General features: G+C 43.1%; 4 protein-coding genes across 4 annotated transcripts; all 4 read left to right on the top strand.

Annotated features, from left to right (window-relative positions):
* Positions 1 to 379: 379 nt before the first annotated feature.
* On the top strand, positions 380 to 565 carry LOC308333262 (cytochrome b-c1 complex subunit 9-like; the record flags this gene model as incomplete). Its single annotated transcript, XM_080789535.1, has 1 exon — positions 380 to 565. One exon carries the CDS (start codon positions 380 to 382, stop codon positions 563 to 565), a length of 186 nt encoding a protein of 61 aa, XP_080645661.1.
* Positions 566 to 2,096: 1,531 nt separating this feature from the next.
* LOC308333253 (solute carrier family 2, facilitated glucose transporter member 1-like) lies at positions 2,097 to 3,572 on the top strand (the record flags this gene model as incomplete). The annotated part of the gene is made up of 1 exon (XM_080789523.1): positions 2,097 to 3,572. The coding sequence occupies one exon, from the start codon at positions 2,097 to 2,099 to the stop codon at positions 3,570 to 3,572; it is 1,476 nt and encodes a 491-aa protein (XP_080645649.1).
* A 1,612-nt stretch (positions 3,573 to 5,184) lies between these two features.
* LOC308332095 (cytochrome c1, heme protein, mitochondrial-like) lies at positions 5,185 to 6,036 on the top strand (the record flags this gene model as incomplete). Its single annotated transcript, XM_080787731.1, has 1 exon — positions 5,185 to 6,036. One exon carries the CDS (start codon positions 5,185 to 5,187, stop codon positions 6,034 to 6,036), a length of 852 nt encoding a protein of 283 aa, XP_080643857.1.
* Positions 6,037 to 8,773: 2,737 nt separating this feature from the next.
* On the top strand, positions 8,774 to 19,372 carry cyc1 (cytochrome c-1). Its single transcript, XM_080787720.1, has 7 exons — positions 8,774 to 8,898; positions 15,103 to 15,293; positions 16,157 to 16,283; positions 16,613 to 16,770; positions 18,293 to 18,453; positions 18,839 to 18,939; positions 19,140 to 19,372. The coding sequence occupies exons 1-7, from the start codon at positions 8,818 to 8,820 to the stop codon at positions 19,242 to 19,244; spliced, it is 924 nt and encodes a 307-aa protein (XP_080643846.1). The 5' UTR covers positions 8,774 to 8,817; the 3' UTR covers positions 19,245 to 19,372.
* Positions 19,373 to 20,545: the final 1,173 nt, after the last annotated feature.

Genomic DNA, 20,545 nt, shown 5'->3' with positions numbered 1-20,545 from the left:
TTATATGTACTGGTCAATGGTGATGGTCTGGTTGAATCATTGAGTCAGCCCATGCCTAAATATGGAATTCCATGTCAGGCAGTGGTGGAAGGAAAACTCTGATTAAAGTAGCAATACCATTAATGTAGCTACAAAATGTCAATAATAGGCTACAGTACTTAAAGTACCACAAGTATAGGCTACTCATTATGAAGAATGTGAACATTTCTGAAAATAGTGGATGCCTAATATGGAGATCTGACTCCATCAGTATTGTGGTCAGATTGGCTCATTGGTTGAAAACGTCACATCACAGACTGACAAGACTATACTATATAAAGTACAAGAACCCAAAAGGAAAAGAAACAAAGTAACAAAGAAACAAAGGTCCTTCAACACGATGCTGACGAAGAGGTTTGTGTACAACTTGTTCAGGAGAACGTCCACGTTTGCGTTAACCATCATGGTTGGTGCCGTGTTCTTCGAGCGGGTGTTCGACCAGGCAGGAGACACCATATTTGAAAAGCTGAACCAGGGGAAACTCTGGAAACACATCAAACACAATTATGAGGAAAATGACAAATAATAAAGGCATTATGATGATTGTGGCTTGGCTTGTAACAGAATTAACGGTGGAGGAAGAAGCATTCATCACTAAATCAGTGTTTCTCAAATCCCATAACTCTGAGAGTGTACAAATGGAACCGACCGGGTCCATTTGGTGGACAAAGTACTCAACCCTCCCTCAGTACTTGAGCAACATATACACCTGGTGGTGGGGCCTATGCCCAGCTTTCCGGGTTTGTGTGAACACAAACATTGGCTTGTGATTGGCTGATCAGTGATCACCCCAGAGCCATTGGCTGAGCAAAGTACATATTGAAGATAAAAGTGACTGCAAAAAATGCTTCTTTCTGCGAGCGGCAGTCTGGCAGAAGTCTCTCCCTGGTGGTTTTAAACAGCTGGTGGATGGAAAAGAAGCTCCACCAACGCTGCAACTTCATGGGCCAAAAAGAAGAAAAAAACCAAGAATTGATTAAATCAATTAATTACCAGCTGCATTATTATCTGCGGGGGTCCCCTATAAGTGAAAATGGCATAAGTGGTTAATTTCTATAATTTCTAAAAAATGCACTTGGAGTCAGTGCTTCAAAACGCCACTGACTCCATTGAAATGAATAGCTGGGGGGGGGGGGCTGTCATCAGGGACCTCCATATATGTTGAACCACAGATCCAACACGTCCATACACTTATATAGGCATATGCTGATGACATCAGGGATCTCTATATATGGGCATAAAATGAACACAGACAGACAGGCAGAACATGTAGGCCTACTCTGACGCTGTACAATGGGTGGGTGGGGTGTGCATTCCCAAATAGTTCCTGACTTGCTTCATTCCCAAGTAGGCCGGTGTCACTGGCCTAGTTTATTTAATTTGATAATGAAAATAAATCATTACGGGCTGTGATTGTGTTAACCTTGCCCAAATTTGGGTCATTCATTATGATTCATACAATAACGTCACATATCACAATATCATCTATGATTGACGTCATAGATCAGTGCATGGTCACTGCATGGTTCCCAAACGTTTTTGCTTGAGATCCAAAAGACAAATTACTTTAGATGTTGGCCCGGGACTAGTGAAAAATAGCAGCTCTGCAAGCTTGTAGAGCTGCTAATTTCATTTACACTATTAACTTTTTATAGATGGAAATCATTGGATTTTTTATTATATTCTATTGAAAATCGTTTTTGTCTGCATAATGTAGAGATTGCTGGTGATACTGATTGCATATCAGTATATGTCCATATATGGGCATGCCCCCCTTTTGCACCCATGGAGCTAACATTACTACACATTGAGATTAAACAACAAACTCCGTATTTGGGGCGTAGCTGGGTACTGTCATGGTGACATGAACGTGATGTCAGTCAGTCGAGTCAGAGGTCCGCCCGCTGGCCGGCCAATTTTAAATGGAGGGCCAGCCTTGTCACTCTGACATCACTCTGACACATCATAGATCATGATGACTCCAGAGCTGTTGTCATCTTTATAAATCACAGAGAAGCCTTCATTTCTTAACTTTCTCAACAAATAATGACACAGCCATGGATTACAGAAAGCAACTGACGTTCCAGCTAATGCTGAGCGTGGTAATAGCCGTAATCGGTTCTTTCCTGCTTGGCTACAACATTGGGGTTATTAATGTCCCCGAGGAGAAAATCAAGACGTTCATCAAGGAGTCGTGGAACGAGCGCTACCAGGAGGCCGTCCCTGACCCTTACCTCAAGGCTCTCTGGGCCGTCACCGTCGCCATATTCCTGGTCGGCGGCATGATCGGCTCCTTCGCCGTGGCACTGTTTGCGGACCGCTTTGGAAGGAGGAACTCGATGTTGATGGTCAACATCCTGGACTTCACCTCTGCAGCTCTCATGGGCTGTTCCAAGCTGGCCGGCTCCTGGGAGATGCTGATCGCCGGCCGGTTTGTGGTCGGCATCTACTGTGGTCTGGCCTCCGGCTTGGCTCCCATGTACATCGGAGAGGTTGCGCCCACTGCTATCCGAGGGGCCCTGGGAAGCGTCCACCAGCTGGCCATCGTCATAGGCATCGTGATCGCACAGGTGTTGGGCTTGGAGTCGCTCATGGGCAACGCCACCCTGTGGCCGTTGCTACTCGCCTTCACCGCCGTCCCTGCGCTGCTGCAGTTCGTCCTGATGCCCTTCTTCCTTGAGAGTCCCCGCTTCTTGCTCATCAACAAGAACCTGGAGAGCGAGGCGCAGACTGTGCTGAGGAAGCTGCGTGCCACCAAAGACGTGAGCGTCGACATGGAGGAGATGAAGGAGGAGAACAGGCAGATGATGAGGGAGAAGAAGGTTACCGTCCTCGAGCTGTTCCGCTCACCCCTCTACCGCCAGGCCATCTGCATCGCCATTGTCTTGCACCTCTCCCAGCAGCTGTCAGGCATCAATGGGGTGTTCTTTTACTCCACCAGTATCTTTGAGAAGGCGGAAGTGGCACAGTTTAAATATGCCACTATCGGAGTCGGCTTGGTCAACGCAGCTTTCACTGTGGTCTCATTGTTTTTGGTGGAGCGTGCTGGTCGTCGGCCCTTACAGATGGTAGGGCTGCTGGGAATGGCTGGCTCTGCCATTCTTATGACCATCGGTCTTAAACTTCTGGACGAGCTGAAGTGGATGTCCTATGTTTGCGTTGCGGCCATATTTTCCTTTGTGGCATTCTTTGAGATTGGGCCAGGGCCCATCCCCTGGTTCATCACACCAGAGATCTTCTCCCAGGGACCGAGGCCCTCAGCCATGGCCGTGGCTGGTCTGTTCAACTGGACCAGCAACTTCATCGTGGGCTTAAGCTTCCCGTACATAGCGGAGCGGTGTGGCCCATATGTGTTTCTCATTTTCGCCGGTTTGCTGATCGCTTTCTTCATCTTCACCTTCTTCAAGGTACCAGAGACCAAGGGAAAAACATTTGATGAAATCTCCACCATGATCCGCCAGTCTGCAGATGGCGGAAAGTCTGCAGAAGGAGGAAAGATCTTGGTTGGGAGGCCTGAGGAGGAAGTGGTGTGAGAAAATCACACCCGATGACAACATTAAGAAACCCAAGAGACTGTATGCAGATTTGATTTATTTGATTTTAGTTGTTGTGCCGGTGAGGTGAGAAACCTAAAAAACTAAAAACAAAACTATATATATAAACTATATATATTCATTAATAAATTAATAAAAATAAAAAATAAATAATGAAAATATATATGTATAAACATGCAAATATGTGCCATCACATATTGGCATATATATCCATAATTGGATATTATGATTGCGAACGCAATGAGCACTTACTATGAGACCTAGCAGATCATGTCTGTCTGTGTGTCCATGTCCCCCCCCTTTGTGCCCATATATGGAGCTGAGTGATTTGTTTGTGATTGATGCAACACACTCCATATTTGGACGTATAGCTGCTTTGGGGACTCCTTATATGGTTATGGCTAAGTTAAAAACTTAACTTAAAAATAACTTAACTTAAAAAAAAATAACTTAAAAATAAATCTTAAAAAAACCCAAATATGTATGTGCTGCGTTTGCTTCCTGCGTTTGCGCGTCTTACTGGTATATTAAAAAATATAAAAAATATTATAATGGTGTGTAAAAAATAAAAGGTCACACCCGTGTGAAGTGAGGGGCGCTCTATCATCTCATGAACAACTGAATTTATGTGATTGGTTGGTTAAATTACGTCATATTTGGCAGACATTTCACCTAATTTCTCCTTGCATTGTCAATGGCAAATATGAGACGTGTGGGACAAGATTTATGTCATATTTGGCGGATATTTTACCTAATTTCTCCTTTCATTGTCAATGGCAAATAATATTTGAGACGTGTGGGGACAAAAGCTGTATATGGGAGGGGCTAGTGCGCCTCAAGAAATAAAACATTCTCAAAGACAAACAAGAGCAAGTCTTTGCCACATCATGGCAGAGATTGTCACAGGGTATGTGGCGGCCATTTTCTGGTTCCATCGATGCAGACCCCATACATTTTTCCCACAGAGATTTCCAAAAATATTTATATAAATTATTTATTTTAAGCCTAGTATGGATGTCCTTATATGACTCAGGAGAGATATTAGACTTTTAGGTCATCAGGCTGAGGTTGTGTCCATTAATATGAATGAACAAATAAAGTGAGCCACGCTGCTATATGTTTGAAAATACTGACATCCTACTATAAATGTGCCACGTCTCTGTGTGCGTGTACGGTTGTAATGCACGTAATTCGAGAACTCGAGAACCGTTAGTTCTGGTCAGTCTTGGTGAAGGTCCATTTACTCCATTATGTGAAACCTTTACATTTGATATCATGTTGCTATGGTTGCCGCCATCGCTTATCAACACTACTTAGAGGCTTGTCTGACATCATGGGCCTCCATAGTTGGGGAAAAACCGACACAGAATGCCATATATGGGCACGGCCGACTCATCGTGATCTGACTACAAGCGGTTCACCACCAGCAAAAAACACAGCACAAGTCTCAGTGACATTCACGCATCTCCAGCACGCACTGGACTCACACAGGATGTTGGTTTTGCGATCTGTCGCATTACCAGGTATCAGTGGTGGGAGAGCTCTCCTAAACACTCTGAAAACCAACACCAATACCACTCCCAAGTTCAACATGTCCTTCGCCAGCCTGCCGCGCAATAAGAAGGTAGCGCTGGCAACGCTGGGCGTGGTCACAGCCGGAGGTGCAGGGCTCGCCCTCGTGCTCCATTGTTCGATCAAAGCCTCAGACCTGGAGCTCCACCCCCCTAAGTACCCGTGGAGCCACGCGGGGCCCCTGTCTTCACTGGACCACGCTAGCATACGTCGTGGCTATCAGGTGTACAAGCAGGTGTGTTCATCTTGTCACAGCATGGAGTACCTGTCCTTCAGAAACCTGGTGGGCGTCTCACACACAGAGGCTGAGGTCAAGGCCATCGCCGAGGAGGTGGAGGTGGAGGACGGTCCGAACCAGGAGGGCGAGATGTACATGCGACCGGGGAAGTTGTCGGACTGCTTCCCCAAACCCTACAAAAACCCAGAGGCCGCAAAGGCTGCGAATAACCAATCAGAACCCCCCGATCTGAGCTACATCGTCAATGCGCGACACGGCGGCGAGGACTACGTGTTCAGCCTGTTGACCGGATACCGCGACCCTCCGGCCGGCGTCGATATGGAACCGCAACCGGGGGAGGAGCCGAAGCACTACAACCCCTACTTCCCCGGCCAGGTCACGAACATGGCTCCGCCCATCTATAATGAGATCTTGGAGTTTGATGACGGAACCCCGGCGACCATGAGTCAGGTGGCCAAGGACGTGTGTACGTTCCTGAGGTGGGCGGCCGAGCCGGAGCACGACCAGCGCAAACGCATGGGCCTGAAGCTGCTGATGGGCTCGGCCATCCTCCTACCGATGGTCTACTACATGAAGAGACACAGGTGGTCCGTGCTCAAGAGCAGGAAGCAGGAATACAGGCCCCCCAAGTAGGGTTGGGCCCCGGAACCGGAGGAACTGCAGGAACGCGATCCAACATAATTGTGCCGAATCAACCCCTGCGAGGGCCCACCAAATCAAAAGGTCCCATGCACACTCAATTGGCACACGTGCATGTGATTTGCGTAACACGTGAACGACACTTTGCGTCCAGTGAATGAATATGCGGGCGTTCAGCGCACCGCCAGCACTATCACTGCTGCTCCCATAGAGTTATAATGCTGCACCCAGACACTGATCTGCTATATTTGAGTCTCCTCCCACCGAGTGGTTAAGAAACTGTTGGACGACCAAAAACACTAGCTGGGGTTCCTGTGTTGGATTACATTTTTTGACAGAAGCAACAGCTCAAGGTCACGGTCAAGTTTATTCATAATATGGGGACATAATATGTCCCAATCTGGGCACATCTGTTTTACAGCAGATAATAAAACCTCTTAAAGACATTATAAACAGTAGAACATACATAACAACAGACATACGTAAACATTATCACAACATACAGATGTTACATTAAATATAAAGTGCAACTAGCGCTAAAATGCACCGAGTGTAGCTACATCTACCTCCTCCTGCTTCCCTTGTTGATGGCCCGGATAGAGGAAAAATGAGAATTTGTACCTGTTGGTTTTAGTAACAGGAGTCTTTAACCATTGGCCGGATGGCAGGAATTAATATTCCCGGTATAGGGGGTGAGAGCTGTCAGCTCTAATTGACGATGCTTTTTTTAGCACCTGCTCATTATATAAATGACTCAGACAGCTGAATTTTGCTAGCCCCCTTAACAACCTCGTTAAGGGCATTTTTCTGTCTGACCCCAAGGTTGCCATACCAGCAAATATCAGCAAAGGAGATGACAGACTCAATGAGTAGAGTTACAAACTCTACTGACTGGCCATCAATAACAGGACATCGAAGAAAATCAATAAACATGTCTTTGGTCTTTGTGACGTTGAGTTGTAAGAATGCCTCTTCACACCAAGAAACAAAATCATCTACAACTGGGCCATGGCTGACCTCGCTATCACCCAACAATGACAGAATCATCAGCAAATTATATAATGTGTCTTAAATTCTGCATATTGACTTCTGCAATCATTTGTGTACAGGATATATAAGAGTGGAGAGAGTACACAACCTCGGGGTGAACCGGTCGATGATGTTAATTCACCAGACAGCTTCCCATTCACCCTTACCCTCTGGGTTCTATTTGTGAGGAAATCCAGAACCCAACCAATAATACCAGGGTCTAAGCCAAAGTTGTTAGCTAATTTTTCAACTTGTATGTGTGGCTGAATGGTGTTGAAGGGCTGATGAGAAGTCAACAAAAAGCAGCCTAGCATGTTTCTTGCTAACTTCCAGGTGTTTAAATAGAAGGTTCAGTAAGGTGATGGTACGTAGCATAGGGTCCAGGTAACACTCTGTTTTTAACAAGAGCTCTTCCTTAACGAGTCTCTCAAATGACTTCATAAGTTATAACCACAGATGTTAATGTCACCGGCCTGAAGTCATTTAGAGCCTTGGGACGAGGGACAGTGAGCAGACGGCCACCAATGTTATCAGGGCCTGGGCTTTTCTTAGGTTTACACATTTTAAAACACCTAATCACACTAAGCTCATCAAAAGAGACATTGTGAACCTTGGATGTCACCAACTGCCCTTTCAGCTCAGAGCTGTATAGCCTACCTATTTGAAATAGTCAGGGCCCTGCAAGCTGCGGGCCCTGGAGCTTAAGCTTCACTAAGTTCCATTGTTAACACGGGCCTTCCAACATTGAGTAACTGGAATCTGTTCCATCAGGTAATGCCATCTAGGGTCAAATTCTCAGCTAATTTGTCTCTAAAGCTGCGTTCAGACCTGAATATATACGCTGCGAGCAGGAAAACACATGACTGATGACTAGGCTCACTCCAATATATATACTAAGGGCTCACTAGCTATAAAAGCATGGGCACTGTTCTCTCAAGAACAGAAACAAACAGCAGAGGGCGCTGTTTTTCCTTCTTCTTTTGCCGAGGTGACTTGAGGTCAGTGAAATTACTTTTCCAAATGTTGGGTGGAAACGTAATTTTAACATGCGTTTGAAGCATCAATCAAGGGTAGATGATCCATGGACTGAGCAGGTAAAAGGAAAGCAGTTAAGGAAAATCTTCAGAAGAAACGAATATCCATAATCGAGTTATAGCATAACTGCACAAGGTCATTAGTAGAAATAAATAGGCCTAAATGCAGGTCAAAAGTGATTACAAATCCTCATGTTGGCGCGGTTTTCCCACGTTTGACACAGATAACCACCAGATAACGACATGTTATTTTGTTCACTGTTGAATGCAATAAAATATTTCATTTAAATTGCAAAATATCTTAGTAAACAGTGAATAAATGTTGATACTTTTCTCTAAACAGAGGAGAGGCCACTCTCTGCAGTCAAGATGAAGATGCCATAGCCCAGTGGGACACTCCCACACCCACAGTGATTGGCTAGGTGGTTGTCAAGGACACAAAACGTATACATTTTTATAAAGTTATCTGTGAACAGCAACTAAAGCGTTGGTAGTTTATTATGTGTTATTCCGTTATATGTTATTATTCATTTACTTTTTCGTGGTAATTTGCCTGCTGTGTGCAATTATTATCACAACATTTTCCAACCGTTTCCCTGACAACCCTAGTACAGCCAATCACAGGCCCGTCTCCCTGGGCTATGGGATGCGTGTAGCTGTTGGGGACCTGTCCTCCTTCCAGAGAGTGGGAGACAGCAGAGAGACAGACAAGATGGCGGCGCTGAGAGCTCTATCTTTATCGGGGACTGGGAGAGCTCTCCTGAAGACCCCCAAGACCATCACCAGCCCCAAGGTGAGCTTCACCCCTCCACTGTCCCGCAAACCCCACTTTATTATACAAAAATGACAACTTAAACTAACAGCAGCGTTCTGCCACGTCCTGAGTCCTGACACCTAAGCTAACCGGGTTAGCAACATGCTCTCACACAAGGTCACAGGCTCGTGTTGCCTCTATTCACTTGTCATCAGTCTATATTTTTATTATACATTTTATTAAAAATGTCAAAGTCTGTAAGCCTTCGCCCATAACGCTAGAACAGATGTGATTCAAACGTGAGCATGTCTAGTTGAATTTAGCATTATGTGTCCTGTCGGCTAATATTAGCCGGCTGGATAAAGGCTAGTTTACAGTAAAGTCTTAGTGTACACTTGTTTATGCATATGTGACGTTTTTTTCAGTGAAAACCTCGCGTGGTAAAGTCTAAATGAATGCTAGTTTATGTGATGTTAAGGTGATTGACTGGTCAATTGACACGTTTTCTTTGAACTCCAGTCCATGGCATTTTTTTTAGACGTGTCTTAACTGGACATTACTTGGACATTGAATGATGAGTTGAAATAGTTCACTATGAGCTCGTTGTGTTATTGTGAGCTTTGATAATGACAAATTATGTCTGATCGTTATGTCATAAACAGCCTGGTTAAAGTTGGTTAGCTATCTGTAGTTCTCAAAGTGGGGTCCAGGGATCCTTGTAACCCTTGGGGCATGGAGGTCCTTGAAATTAAAATAAGTTTGAGAAGAGAACCACTCTTCTATCTGATGAGTTGGAGTCTCAATGACTGCCTGGGGTGGACAACCAAAATTACACTGCTCTCAGTGCTTATCACTCAACAACCTGCAGTGACACTGCTCTTAGATTAGGGTGGCCATATTTAAAACAAACCCAAACCAGGAGCACCCTTATTCACAGATTTAATCCAATTCGACACATAAAAATAGCCGATCTAGCGCAGAGATGTGAGACACAATGTTTGACAATTGATTGAGTTTTGAAACATGATCTATAGAGGAGTCACTCACTTCACACACCTAGTGAGTCGTGACTGCACCTCTAAACAGAACAGAAATTGGCTGCAATGAGACTGTTCTCAAAAGTCATATCAGTGAACAGCTAGTTGACACCATTCTGAAAACGGCAAAGTCCCGTTACGTTCTTTCTCATTTTATATCGAGCCTTTACACGAAAGCGCACATTTAATGAAAACACTTTAATGTGCATGCCAGGTCGGCGAGGTCGCTAGATGTCGGTGACTGAATGCCAGATAGACCAGTCACCCATGTACAAGAAGAATCAGGGTTTGTTTTCATCATGGTTTTACATTCACCATCGCTAGTCTACATTTGTATTTCACCTCCCGAAAACGCCGTTCTCGTCTAAAGTGCGGCATGATTCTGACATCAGTGAACACTGAATAGCCTGAACTTCTGACATCAGTGAATAGTCTGCAATGAGACTCACTGTTCTGACTGACACTCTTATGAGATCGTGTTGAGTAGTGTTGATTGTATGTTTATTTCGCCCGGTCAAGGAGATTTGAAATGTCATCTTATTGTTGCCATATTATTTATTCTCTAACTGCAGTACTATAATATATAGTAATATATTTCATTACCATTTATTAAGGCTCCATTGCTTAACACTTTGATTGCCCGGGGTTATTTAATTCATTAAATCATAGCGCCCAAGCGATTAATAGCGACGGACCGTAAGTTATACCGGATGTGGCTGGAGCAGCTAAATTTAGCCAAAACACTCTTAACGGCGACCGACAACAACGGGAGGCATGATTAAATCTAACGCGACGACTAGAGACTGAACGGCAGGAGACCGTCTAACACAGGATCTTTTCTTAGAATTGGACGGGATGATTTAGATCGCGAGTTATTAACATTTTAAGATTTTCGTTGTCGTTGGCTAAACAGTAAAGATGAAGAAGCGAGAGGATAGAAGAGTGGAGAGGGAAGCAATATGGGATAGAAATGTCTTAGAAAAGATGTATTAGATACTGTATAGCATACATATAGCTTGTTTAATAGCAGGTATGTACATTATGTTTAGATCATTTGCATCACATGCAGGTGTGTACATGTTCTTCAATCTTCAGTACATTAGCATCATAAATAGACAGATGGATAGATTATAGATTGATATATTTATTAAAGTGTCGACAACACGTATTTTAAAATACCAGAATAAAAGAGTTGTGGTCGATCACCAAGGACTTCTTGTTATACACTTATCGAAAACAAACTAGATAAAGTGCCCCTCGGGGCACAGGTCTCTGCCAGGCCAGGTCAGGTTGTGGCCATATTTTGGACCAAATTGCAAAGAAGAAAAACAACAAAAAAAGTGTTGATTTGTCACGACAAGAGTTGGCTTCGTACGACGCTTAAAAGGTCTTTAAATAAAAAATGTAAGAAATGCCTATGGGAAAAATGCATTGGGATTCATTTCCTGGGCCACTCGAAAGGGGGAGGGACTGCGACGCTCTATTGCACACTGTGTGTCTTCCAAACGGGCCAATCCTGCAAACTTTGAAAGCCAAACATACTCTCTCCCCAGCCAGTCCCCATGCCTTCGGCCTGGTGGAGACAATAAAAAAATACATGATACATTATAGTACTTTAAAAAACAAAATGCAAAACAATTATATGCCGGAACTCCTAAAAGACAATGGTCTGTTGAGCTGAGAGGCCATGTTATGGTTTGTTACAAAATGCAGTAAGGGACAGTCGGGGGGCGAGTGGACTGTGGAGCTTTCATATTTTATTTCATAAGGCAGTCTGGAGGGTATAAAAGTCATCTCCAATTCTCCATACACACCGACGCAGAGATTGTATCTTCTTCTCCCAGGCGGCCAGGCCAACCGTTTTCATAAGCGTCATCACTCACTCTATAAATGTATAAATGTGCTAGTTTCCTGTCCACTGCATTCATGTTTGTGGTTATTTGTTGTTACAGCTACAGGATGTGATGATTCTGTATCTAGCTGTGTGTAGGAATGTGTCTCTGACATTGATTGTAACAAACAACATTCATGCACAGAGGTAGCATGCGCTCAGGTAGTGTAGTGGTACAGTGCAGGACAGTAGAATAGACCGGCTATATAGCCGGTATAATAGACGCTATACCAGTGTAGACAAGGTTTTTAATTCCAAGGACCAAGGATACATATTAAGCCACAGCCATATTTGCTTTTTTGGGACATGGCGGTGAAGCCTGACGGGACAGTGCTAGTAGAGAGATATGACTGCTATAACTGACTAGTCTATATTATATATATTATATATGTAGACTCCCATACCGACAAGGCGACAATAAGCCCCTCTGACTTACTTGCCTAATCTGATGTAATATGATTTTTTCTGACTGTTCTAGCTCTTTTATCATTTGCCGCTACTCATTTAGTTATTAAATAAGCATTACTAAAAATGTCATTGTGGTGAAATCGCCAATAGTCATTCCCCATAATATCACAGTATCTATTGAGATATTTGGTAAAGAAAAGACCGGCCCCTCCCATCATACTGGGAGTAATCTGAGTTCCCAGAAGTTTTATTTTTCGCCACTAGGCGGGAGAGAAAAAAGGAACTTCTGGGAAAAAAGGAACGTATCCCTGTGAGGGAAGTACGTTGCGCTCAGAATCTGAGCGGACACTCCTCTTTCCGGTCTGAAGCACTGTGCATACCATGAAAATAGTCCGAAGGGAATCCAATTCCAAATTGAATTGTAGTAGGCCACCACCGCTCAAGGAGCAATTGTTTCCCTTCCGTCTTATTTAGATGTAGCGCCCACTCCATGTGGAACCCGCCCCTGTCTTTTGATTCGCATTTCATTTGAAACGCAACGCACTGGGCCACGCCCCTGCTGCACAGGATCTGAGGCCAATTTTCCTAGACTGTACTGGGAGGTACTCCAGTCGCCACAGTGGAGCATAGAGTAATAAAAGGATAGAGAGCGAACCGGAGCGACAGCCCCACCCCCCGCTACACATTTCGATAGAAGATGCTCAGTGGCGTTTTGAAGCACCCAGAAGAACGCTCTACTTCCACCAAATTTGGTGTCCAAAATGCGGAAGTGCATCCTCCCTCCACCCTCACTAAGAGTGAAATGGACTGACTTGTGCTCTGAACTGATCTGAACACTTGAACTCTATGCACTTTATATTTATTCATTAGTCATTGGCATTGCAGGTTTTTGCATGTTTTGCACCTTGTCTTGTCCTGTTTTGCACCTGTCCTAATGTTGTAACTGCACTCTGCTGTCCCACCAAACTAAATTCCTAACATGTTTACATGTCATGGCAATAAAGACTTCTATGTGGTTACCATGATACAGTATTTATAGACCAAGGCCCTCATTTATCAACCGTGCGTACGCCAAAATATGGGTGCACGCCGAAATTACCGACATTTTTGACATTTACCATTTCCGCCAAAGCTTGAAATTGAACGTGACAACGTTGAAAATCCACGTTTGCTCCTCAGCTGGCGTACGCATGTTTTTCTGTCGCAGAACGGCGGAGCAGCATTGTTTGACCAGCTGAGAGGCTGCCAAAGGCATCGAAACATATGTATTCACTCCTAAAATGTTAATATAAAACTGTATGTATATGGGCTACATGTAAAAAAAGAAAAAGAAAAAAGGAATGGACCTACAAGATGTGTCTTTGTGTCATATTAAATTTATAGGAGCTTTCCAACTTTACAATTAAAATCGCACTTGATTTAAGCCATTTAAACAGTGTTTTGCATGAGCGCATACATGCGAGGATTTGGGCTGTCTGTGCTGGAATATTTCCATGACGTTGGAAAGTATAGCCTATAGTGCAGTGCTGCCTGCAGCTGCGGAGAGTCCCAACATGCATGGGTAGCCTATATACTGTAGCCTAATCTACAGTAGGCCGATGTCTTTCTGGAGTTACATGTGCAATCTCCTCCTCGTTTAATAAACCCGACGCGTCGCTCGAATGCCAAATGTACCGCCAGCGCAAGTGGGAACCGCATCGGAGATGTAGGCTACCCAGCCAGCCCACCACCACCACTCCTCCAGTGCCAGCCACATGGGCTACGGTTTTAGCTGCACATTCATATATTGACACTAGTTGAGTTGAGTTGACAGCCTATCCACTGCAGCGACTAGCGACTGTGAGGCAATCTAAATAGACTGTCGAACGTGCATGGTCAGTTGATCACGGTGTCACGGACAGACAGACAGGCAGACAGGACAGGATCAGGATCGAGGAGCAGCACCTATGCAAAACAGCAGCGTGTGTGTGCGCGCGCGCGCCTATTTGTTATTTAATTCATGGTTCACAGGTTCAGGTTTTCGTTCACTAATAGATCTTGTTGTATATTAAATAAAAAATACTTTAATAATTTAATATAACTGTACAACTAACAACAGACAGTGACAGTTGCTTGCAAATTGCGATATGTGCGTCAGCGTGCGGGGGGGTGAGGCGGGCAGCAAGGGGGAAGCGAAGCGAGAGGAGAAACAGACCTACAGCTTTATTTAATTCATGCAGGTTTATTTATTTAAGATACAACAAGTTGCAAGTTGCGTGTGCGTGCGTGCGTCTGTGTGTGTATGAGAGAGCTGGGGCAGCAAGTCCATGTAACCATGGTTTCAGGAAACGTATTGCCGTTTTCAGGTCGCAAAAACGAGGGCGAGGCTTGATTTCATAGGGCGTGCCAGATAGATTTCAGCCGTCACATTTATTAACGTCAGAACGAAATTAAGGAAGGATCAGCTGTTTGCGATCACTTTATAAATGCCGTGGCGACGTGGGTGTACTACGAAACCTGCACTCGAATCTGTGGCAGATTTTACACTCGATTGATAAATGAGGGCCCAAATGTGTCCATATGACCTGGTTTACATTAGCTGCCTGGCACGGTTTCCTCCAGAGCCTTGTAGAGTGAGTTGAGAGACTTGGTTGTTTAACAGTTAAATTAATTGAATGGTAGTGGGAATAAATTGACAAACACTGTCTGAAACTAAGGACAGTTTCTTTATGATTTTAGTTGGTTTCAGTTAGTTTTGAAAGCACAGAATACAGTTTCAGTTATCGTTTATTTTTTTCGTTAAGACTCGTTTCATTAAGAGGTTTTTGAGAGGACCACACAAATAATGTGTTTTTATCCTCTGTGATGATACAGCAGTGACAAATTGACCCTCATGTCATAACACATGCCCTCTCATTTTGTCCGTAGGCAAACATGTCCTTCGCCAGCCTGCCACGCAATAAGAAGGTGGCGCTGACGACGCTGGGCGTGGTCACAGCCGGAGGAGCGGGGCTCGCCCTCATGCTCCATCAGTCGATCAAAGCCTCAGACCTGGAGCTCCACCCCCCCGAGTATCCCTGGAGTCACGGAGGCAATCTGTCTTCACTGGACCATGCTAGGTAATATACAGCATGCTCTTTGTATTTATATATCGTAGATCGGCGGTCCCAAAACATTTTCATGTCGAGGCCCGCCAAATTTATATTTATTTGGCCACGGCCCCCCATTCTCTTTATTCAGACCGCAGCCATCTTGCCAGCAAGGTGATACCTAGGTGACACTTCCCATAGACAACCCATTCATCCAAACAGAAAGGTCCTCTCTAATTATATTAAACATCAAAATCACCAACATTGCAGCTGTAGGGAAAGCTTGAATACTAAAGCTTCCATACTCTGATACTATAATAATATAATAATAATCATCTGCAAGGAATTTCTCGACAGGAAGTAGCTCATAAAATGTCTACGGTGTATTTTCATTAAACAAAAACTTTACAGATTGAAAGAGGATAATTCAAGCTTTCCCTACAGCTGCAATGTTGGTGATTTTGACGGTGTTTAATATAATTAGAGAGGACTTTTCTGTTTGGATGAATGGGCTGTCTATGGGAAGTGTCGCCTATGTATCACCTTGCTGGCAAGATGGCAGCCATGTGAATATCATCAATCTGAAAAGATTTTGTGTCGGGGACCTCTAGCCTGATTATCAGACTCTGAAGCTTCACTCAGTGGAGTAGTGGGGTCTATGGGCTAAGGGACCCCCATAATAGAAGATTTCTGTTGATCTCCTTTCCCCACTCTACAAGCTCATTCCTTTTAGGGTGAAATGTAAAAAGGCGGTGCCTAAAGACTGCAAATTTTAGGTTTTACTATCAGTGTGAATGCCACCTCAAAACTGTCAGGACTGTTCTGAACCATTGGTCTAATTTATTGTATTTTCTTTCAACCCCGCCACCTGTTCCTCTCTTTCTCTGATCCAGTGTACGTCGTGGCTATGCAGTGTACAAGCAGGTGTGTTCAGCCTGTCACAGTATGGAGTACCTGGCCTTCAGAAACCTGGTGGGTGTGTCGCACACAGAGGCTGAGGTCAAGACCATCGCCGAGGAGGTAAACTTTTGTGTGTGTGTGTGTGTGTGTGTGTGTGTGTGTGTTTGTATTTGTGTGTACGCGTGTGTTTGTGTTCTGTGTGGGTAATTCAGTCGATTGCCAATCTTGCATTTCTACCATCGTCTTGTGACTTTCTGGTCATCCAAACGCTCACCTATCCCACTCTGTCCGATTGAAACTCTGTAAATCTTAAAACGTATTAAAACGCAAATTACCGGTAAACAATGAAAATATAACTTGTGTAACTCGTGAACGGAAGGGAAGCTGTTCTATGTCATTTAACTTGTGTGAGTGGGAGGGAAAGTGTTCATGAATTAAGTTGTGTTCAGGTGGAGGTGGTGGACGGGCCAGATGAGACTGGTGAGATGTTCACTCGACCAGGGAAGCTGTCGGACTACTTCCCCAAACCCTACCCCAACCCCGAGGCCGCCCGCGCAGCAAACAACGGAGCTTTGCCCCCTGACCTCAGCTACATCGTCAACGCACGGTACACACACACACACACACACACACACACACACACACACACACACACACACAATACGAGGACATCGACATTTTAGGACAGACATTTTTTTAATGTCATATTTACACATTTTGCCAAAATAGCAGATCTACAAGATCTGCTACTCATCGCTTATAGAATAAATATACTATCTATGATCCCTAAACCTAACTTCTAAATGTCTAGTCCAAAACATAACTCCAACTTGAATGCTTTTCTATTTGCCTATCTATATTCCGTATGTCTAAATATTTTTTAATGATAAAACCAAACCACACATTTTTCAATGTCTATTTCTCTAGTTGTACCAGTTATACCCTGACGTCATATGCTGCTACGATACATACGCATCAAACGGGGCATAGGCTAAGTAGCCATAGTATACCACTAATCAATTTACAAATTACATACCGTATACATATACATAGAGGCATTTCCTTTAATCCACCCGACACTGATCGACATATACGTCACCATCGAAAGCCGTCACTCATGCGTATTTTATGCGTATTTTTTAATTGAAAGAATTCAAAATGAAATGATAAAGATCTATATATCATTCTTATGTACAGTACAGATCACCTAAAACAGACCTTTCCAAATTTAAGACATTTCTCGAAAACTTGACTTCTTCTATTATGATACTAGGAGATTTAAATGATGACCTGTATAGTGAGAAAGATGTAAGTATAAAGACCTTCATGTCCAGATTAGGCTTTACACAATTAATCACAAATCCAACTACAGATTACGGAAGTATTTTAGATCATATTTTACAATTAATCACAAATCCAACTACAGATTACGGAAGTATTTTAGATCATATTTTAACAAATGTGAAAGTATTATTACAGAAATTGAAGTTAGAGACACCTATTACTCTGACCACGATTTAGTATTAATATCACTATAGTCTAAGATTAAGTAAATTTAAAGCAATTGACAATTTAAAATATATAATTAAATAATTATACTGTCTACGTGATAACATATTTTATTTCAGTTTATATACCTTTTTTTTCATCGGATATCGATGATTTAATTTTCTTTGAGAAACTAAAAAGGGATCCAAGACAGTTCTAAATCGATAGAACTGTATTTCTTTTATAGATAGAAACTTCTACCATACTTCATAATACTTTTTTACATGCAAAAAGTAGGTACGTAGCAAATAGCTAAACCTAATAATTCAATATTTCAAACGTTCTTTCACAGAGAAGCTGAGATTTGACAGTTTGTAGCGGTCAACAGTACTTGCACGCTCTGCTTGCGCACTAGTAGGCCATAAATGGCCTACTTGTGTGCAACAAGCAAGTAGGCACTCGACAGAGTGCAGTTCTAGTTTGTTTTATTTTCTTTTTATGTAATGTCATTACAACCGAGTGTCATCTTTAATATTTCTTGTTATAATTGATTTTGTTAGCCTGTCTTACGGAACCCTATTAAACCCCCTCTGAAAAGTGTTGATTCTGTCTCTGTGCGTGTCCGTTGTGTGTGCGTGCAGGCATGGTGGTGAGGACTATGTGTTCAGTCTGTTGACTGGATACTGTGAACCTCCGGCTGGCGTTGAGGTGAGAGAGGGCATGTACTACAACCCCTACTTCCCTGGACAGGCCATCGGCATGGCGCCTCCCGTGTACAACGAGATCCTAGAATTTGACGACGGTATGTGTGTTAGGATTGGACGATCCTTTCTATTTTCATTTCTTGATTCGTGCCACTGCCGACTCAAAATGATGATACGCAGTTGACGCTTCCTGATGCACTGTCCGATCGCCATAGGTGAATATTTACTGTACGGTAATGGGAGAATGGAAGGGATTGTGACTCTGTTGTAAATATACAGAGACCTGAAAATGTAAACAAATATAAACAGGTTATTGTTGTAATCATGATAATGATATGCGTGCCAACACTGTAATCCAATCCAATTATTGTGATAATTGATTATTCCCTGTAAACGATGCAGAAGTGTTTACTCGCTCACACAGTGTTGTCATCGTCGCGTCGTGAAGGTCATTCTGATTATTGCTGTTTTGCGTTGCCATAGGAACCCCTGCCACCATGAGCCAAGTCGCCAAGGATGTGTGCACGTTCCTTAGGTGGGCGGCTGAGCCAGAGCATGATCAGCGAAAGAGAATGGGACTTAAGGTTAGGAAACACACACACACACACACACACACACACACACACACACACACACACACACACACACACACACACTCACACTCACACTCACACTCACACTCACACACATACTCTTTGCTGGTTTTAATGGGTTAATGGTAAAATATTGGATATCCCCATCTCTCTCTGTCTCTCTCTCTTTGTCTGTGTCTCTCTCCATCCAGCTGCTAATGGGGGCTGCCATCCTCATGCCCTTGTGCTACTATATGAAGAGGCACAGGTGGTCGGTGCTCAAGAGCCGCAAAATTGCCTACAGGCCCCCTAAGTAACCCCATCGTCGGCTACCTTTCAAGTATCTGTTGCTCTGTCTGTGGTGCAAATAATGTAAAAGCAGGCACACTCTGCTTTTACTGTATACTGTAAATATTTAATAAAAATAACCATGTGATGAGTAAAACCGATGCGTTTAAAGTCTCAATTATTGGTGGGACAGTGGGATATGAATAAAATAAATTTGTTTTAGGGGTCCATTGTTCAGCAGTTTGTGATGCTACCTACATTAACTACTTTTGCTGGGGACCCCTTCCCCCCCACCCCACTTTGAGAACCAATGTTCTATAGTGCAGCACTGAGATATTTTAATTGAGTCAGGAAAATGTTATATAATGGTTTGGAAGTTTATAGCACAATATATGTTGTATAAAGGTTTGGAAGTTTATAGCACAAGATATGTTGTATAAAGGTTTGGAAGCTTATAACAAGATATGTTGTGACTGAGGAAAATCGCAAGATGGAAACATGCATCTGAATAAAAGGCTTAAACTGTCCTAGCTGCTCCTGTGTCTATCCCTTCTACATGATATTGTTGTACAAAGGTTTGCATTGAAGTTTATAACCCAAATTACACAAGATGGGTCGTCAGCAACCGTTTCATGTTCCAATAGTTACACACATTGTGTGACCACTTGAGGGAGCTCCAACCATATTGTAGAATGTAGAACGTACATGCATGAATCCAATGGTGTGAAATGATGACAAATCGACAATTGCACTAGCTTTCATTGATAGTTTAATGTATTAAAATGTAATACCTTATTAAACACAGTCAAACACTTGCTTGGTCTAAAAGGATAAAACAAAAGAAAGTCATAGAGGTCTTGTTCCTATGTATTCATTTCATAAACGACAAAGAGAAAAGATTCAATATCACAAAAGACTACAGAATATAAGATATAGATATATATACAGATATAAGAAACATAGGAGGGCGGTAACTGTCTAAGGAAGAAGTGGATATATTTACCTCCCCCTTTGGACATCCCGATTTTGGGGAAATGTCCAAATATTTTCAACTTTCTTCAACAAACACATTTTCATCAATTCAATTAAATCATTATTTGACATATTTTGAAGTGGTTAAAATCCCAAATAATGTATGTATGTTGACGTCCAATGTTTTTATTATTATTATTATTATACAGCAACAATAGAAACCGTGAAGAAAATGAGAGAATACTCTTATTTTGTACTATGAGGTCACAAAAAGCATGCCTCACTTCCTGTTGTTCACGCGGTGTGCGCTGATTGGTCCACAGCCCTCCATGTCCCGGTTGACCCGGAAGTGAAAGTG

This window comes from Protomyctophum bolini, assembly GCF_963924005.1.
Source record: "Protomyctophum bolini genome assembly, chromosome: 2".
Classification (NCBI taxonomy): Eukaryota; Metazoa; Chordata; class Actinopteri; order Myctophiformes; family Myctophidae; genus Protomyctophum; species Protomyctophum bolini.
Note: the sequence above shows the minus strand (reverse complement) of the source record. Positions and strands in the feature narration are given on the sequence as shown.

Bases quoted from the DNA above. Each gene is read 5' to 3' on its own strand.
- cyc1 (XM_080787720.1), top strand. From the start codon at position 8,818: ATGGCGGCGCTGAGAGCTCTATCTTTATCGGGGACTGGGAGAGCTCTC. The intron at 8,899-15,102 runs GTGAGCTTCACC...TTTTGTCCGTAG, and splicing joins AGACCATCACCAGCCCCAAG to GCAAACATGTCCTTCGCCAG. The intron at 16,771-18,292 runs GTACACACACAC...GTGTGCGTGCAG, and splicing joins AGCTACATCGTCAACGCACG to GCATGGTGGTGAGGACTATG.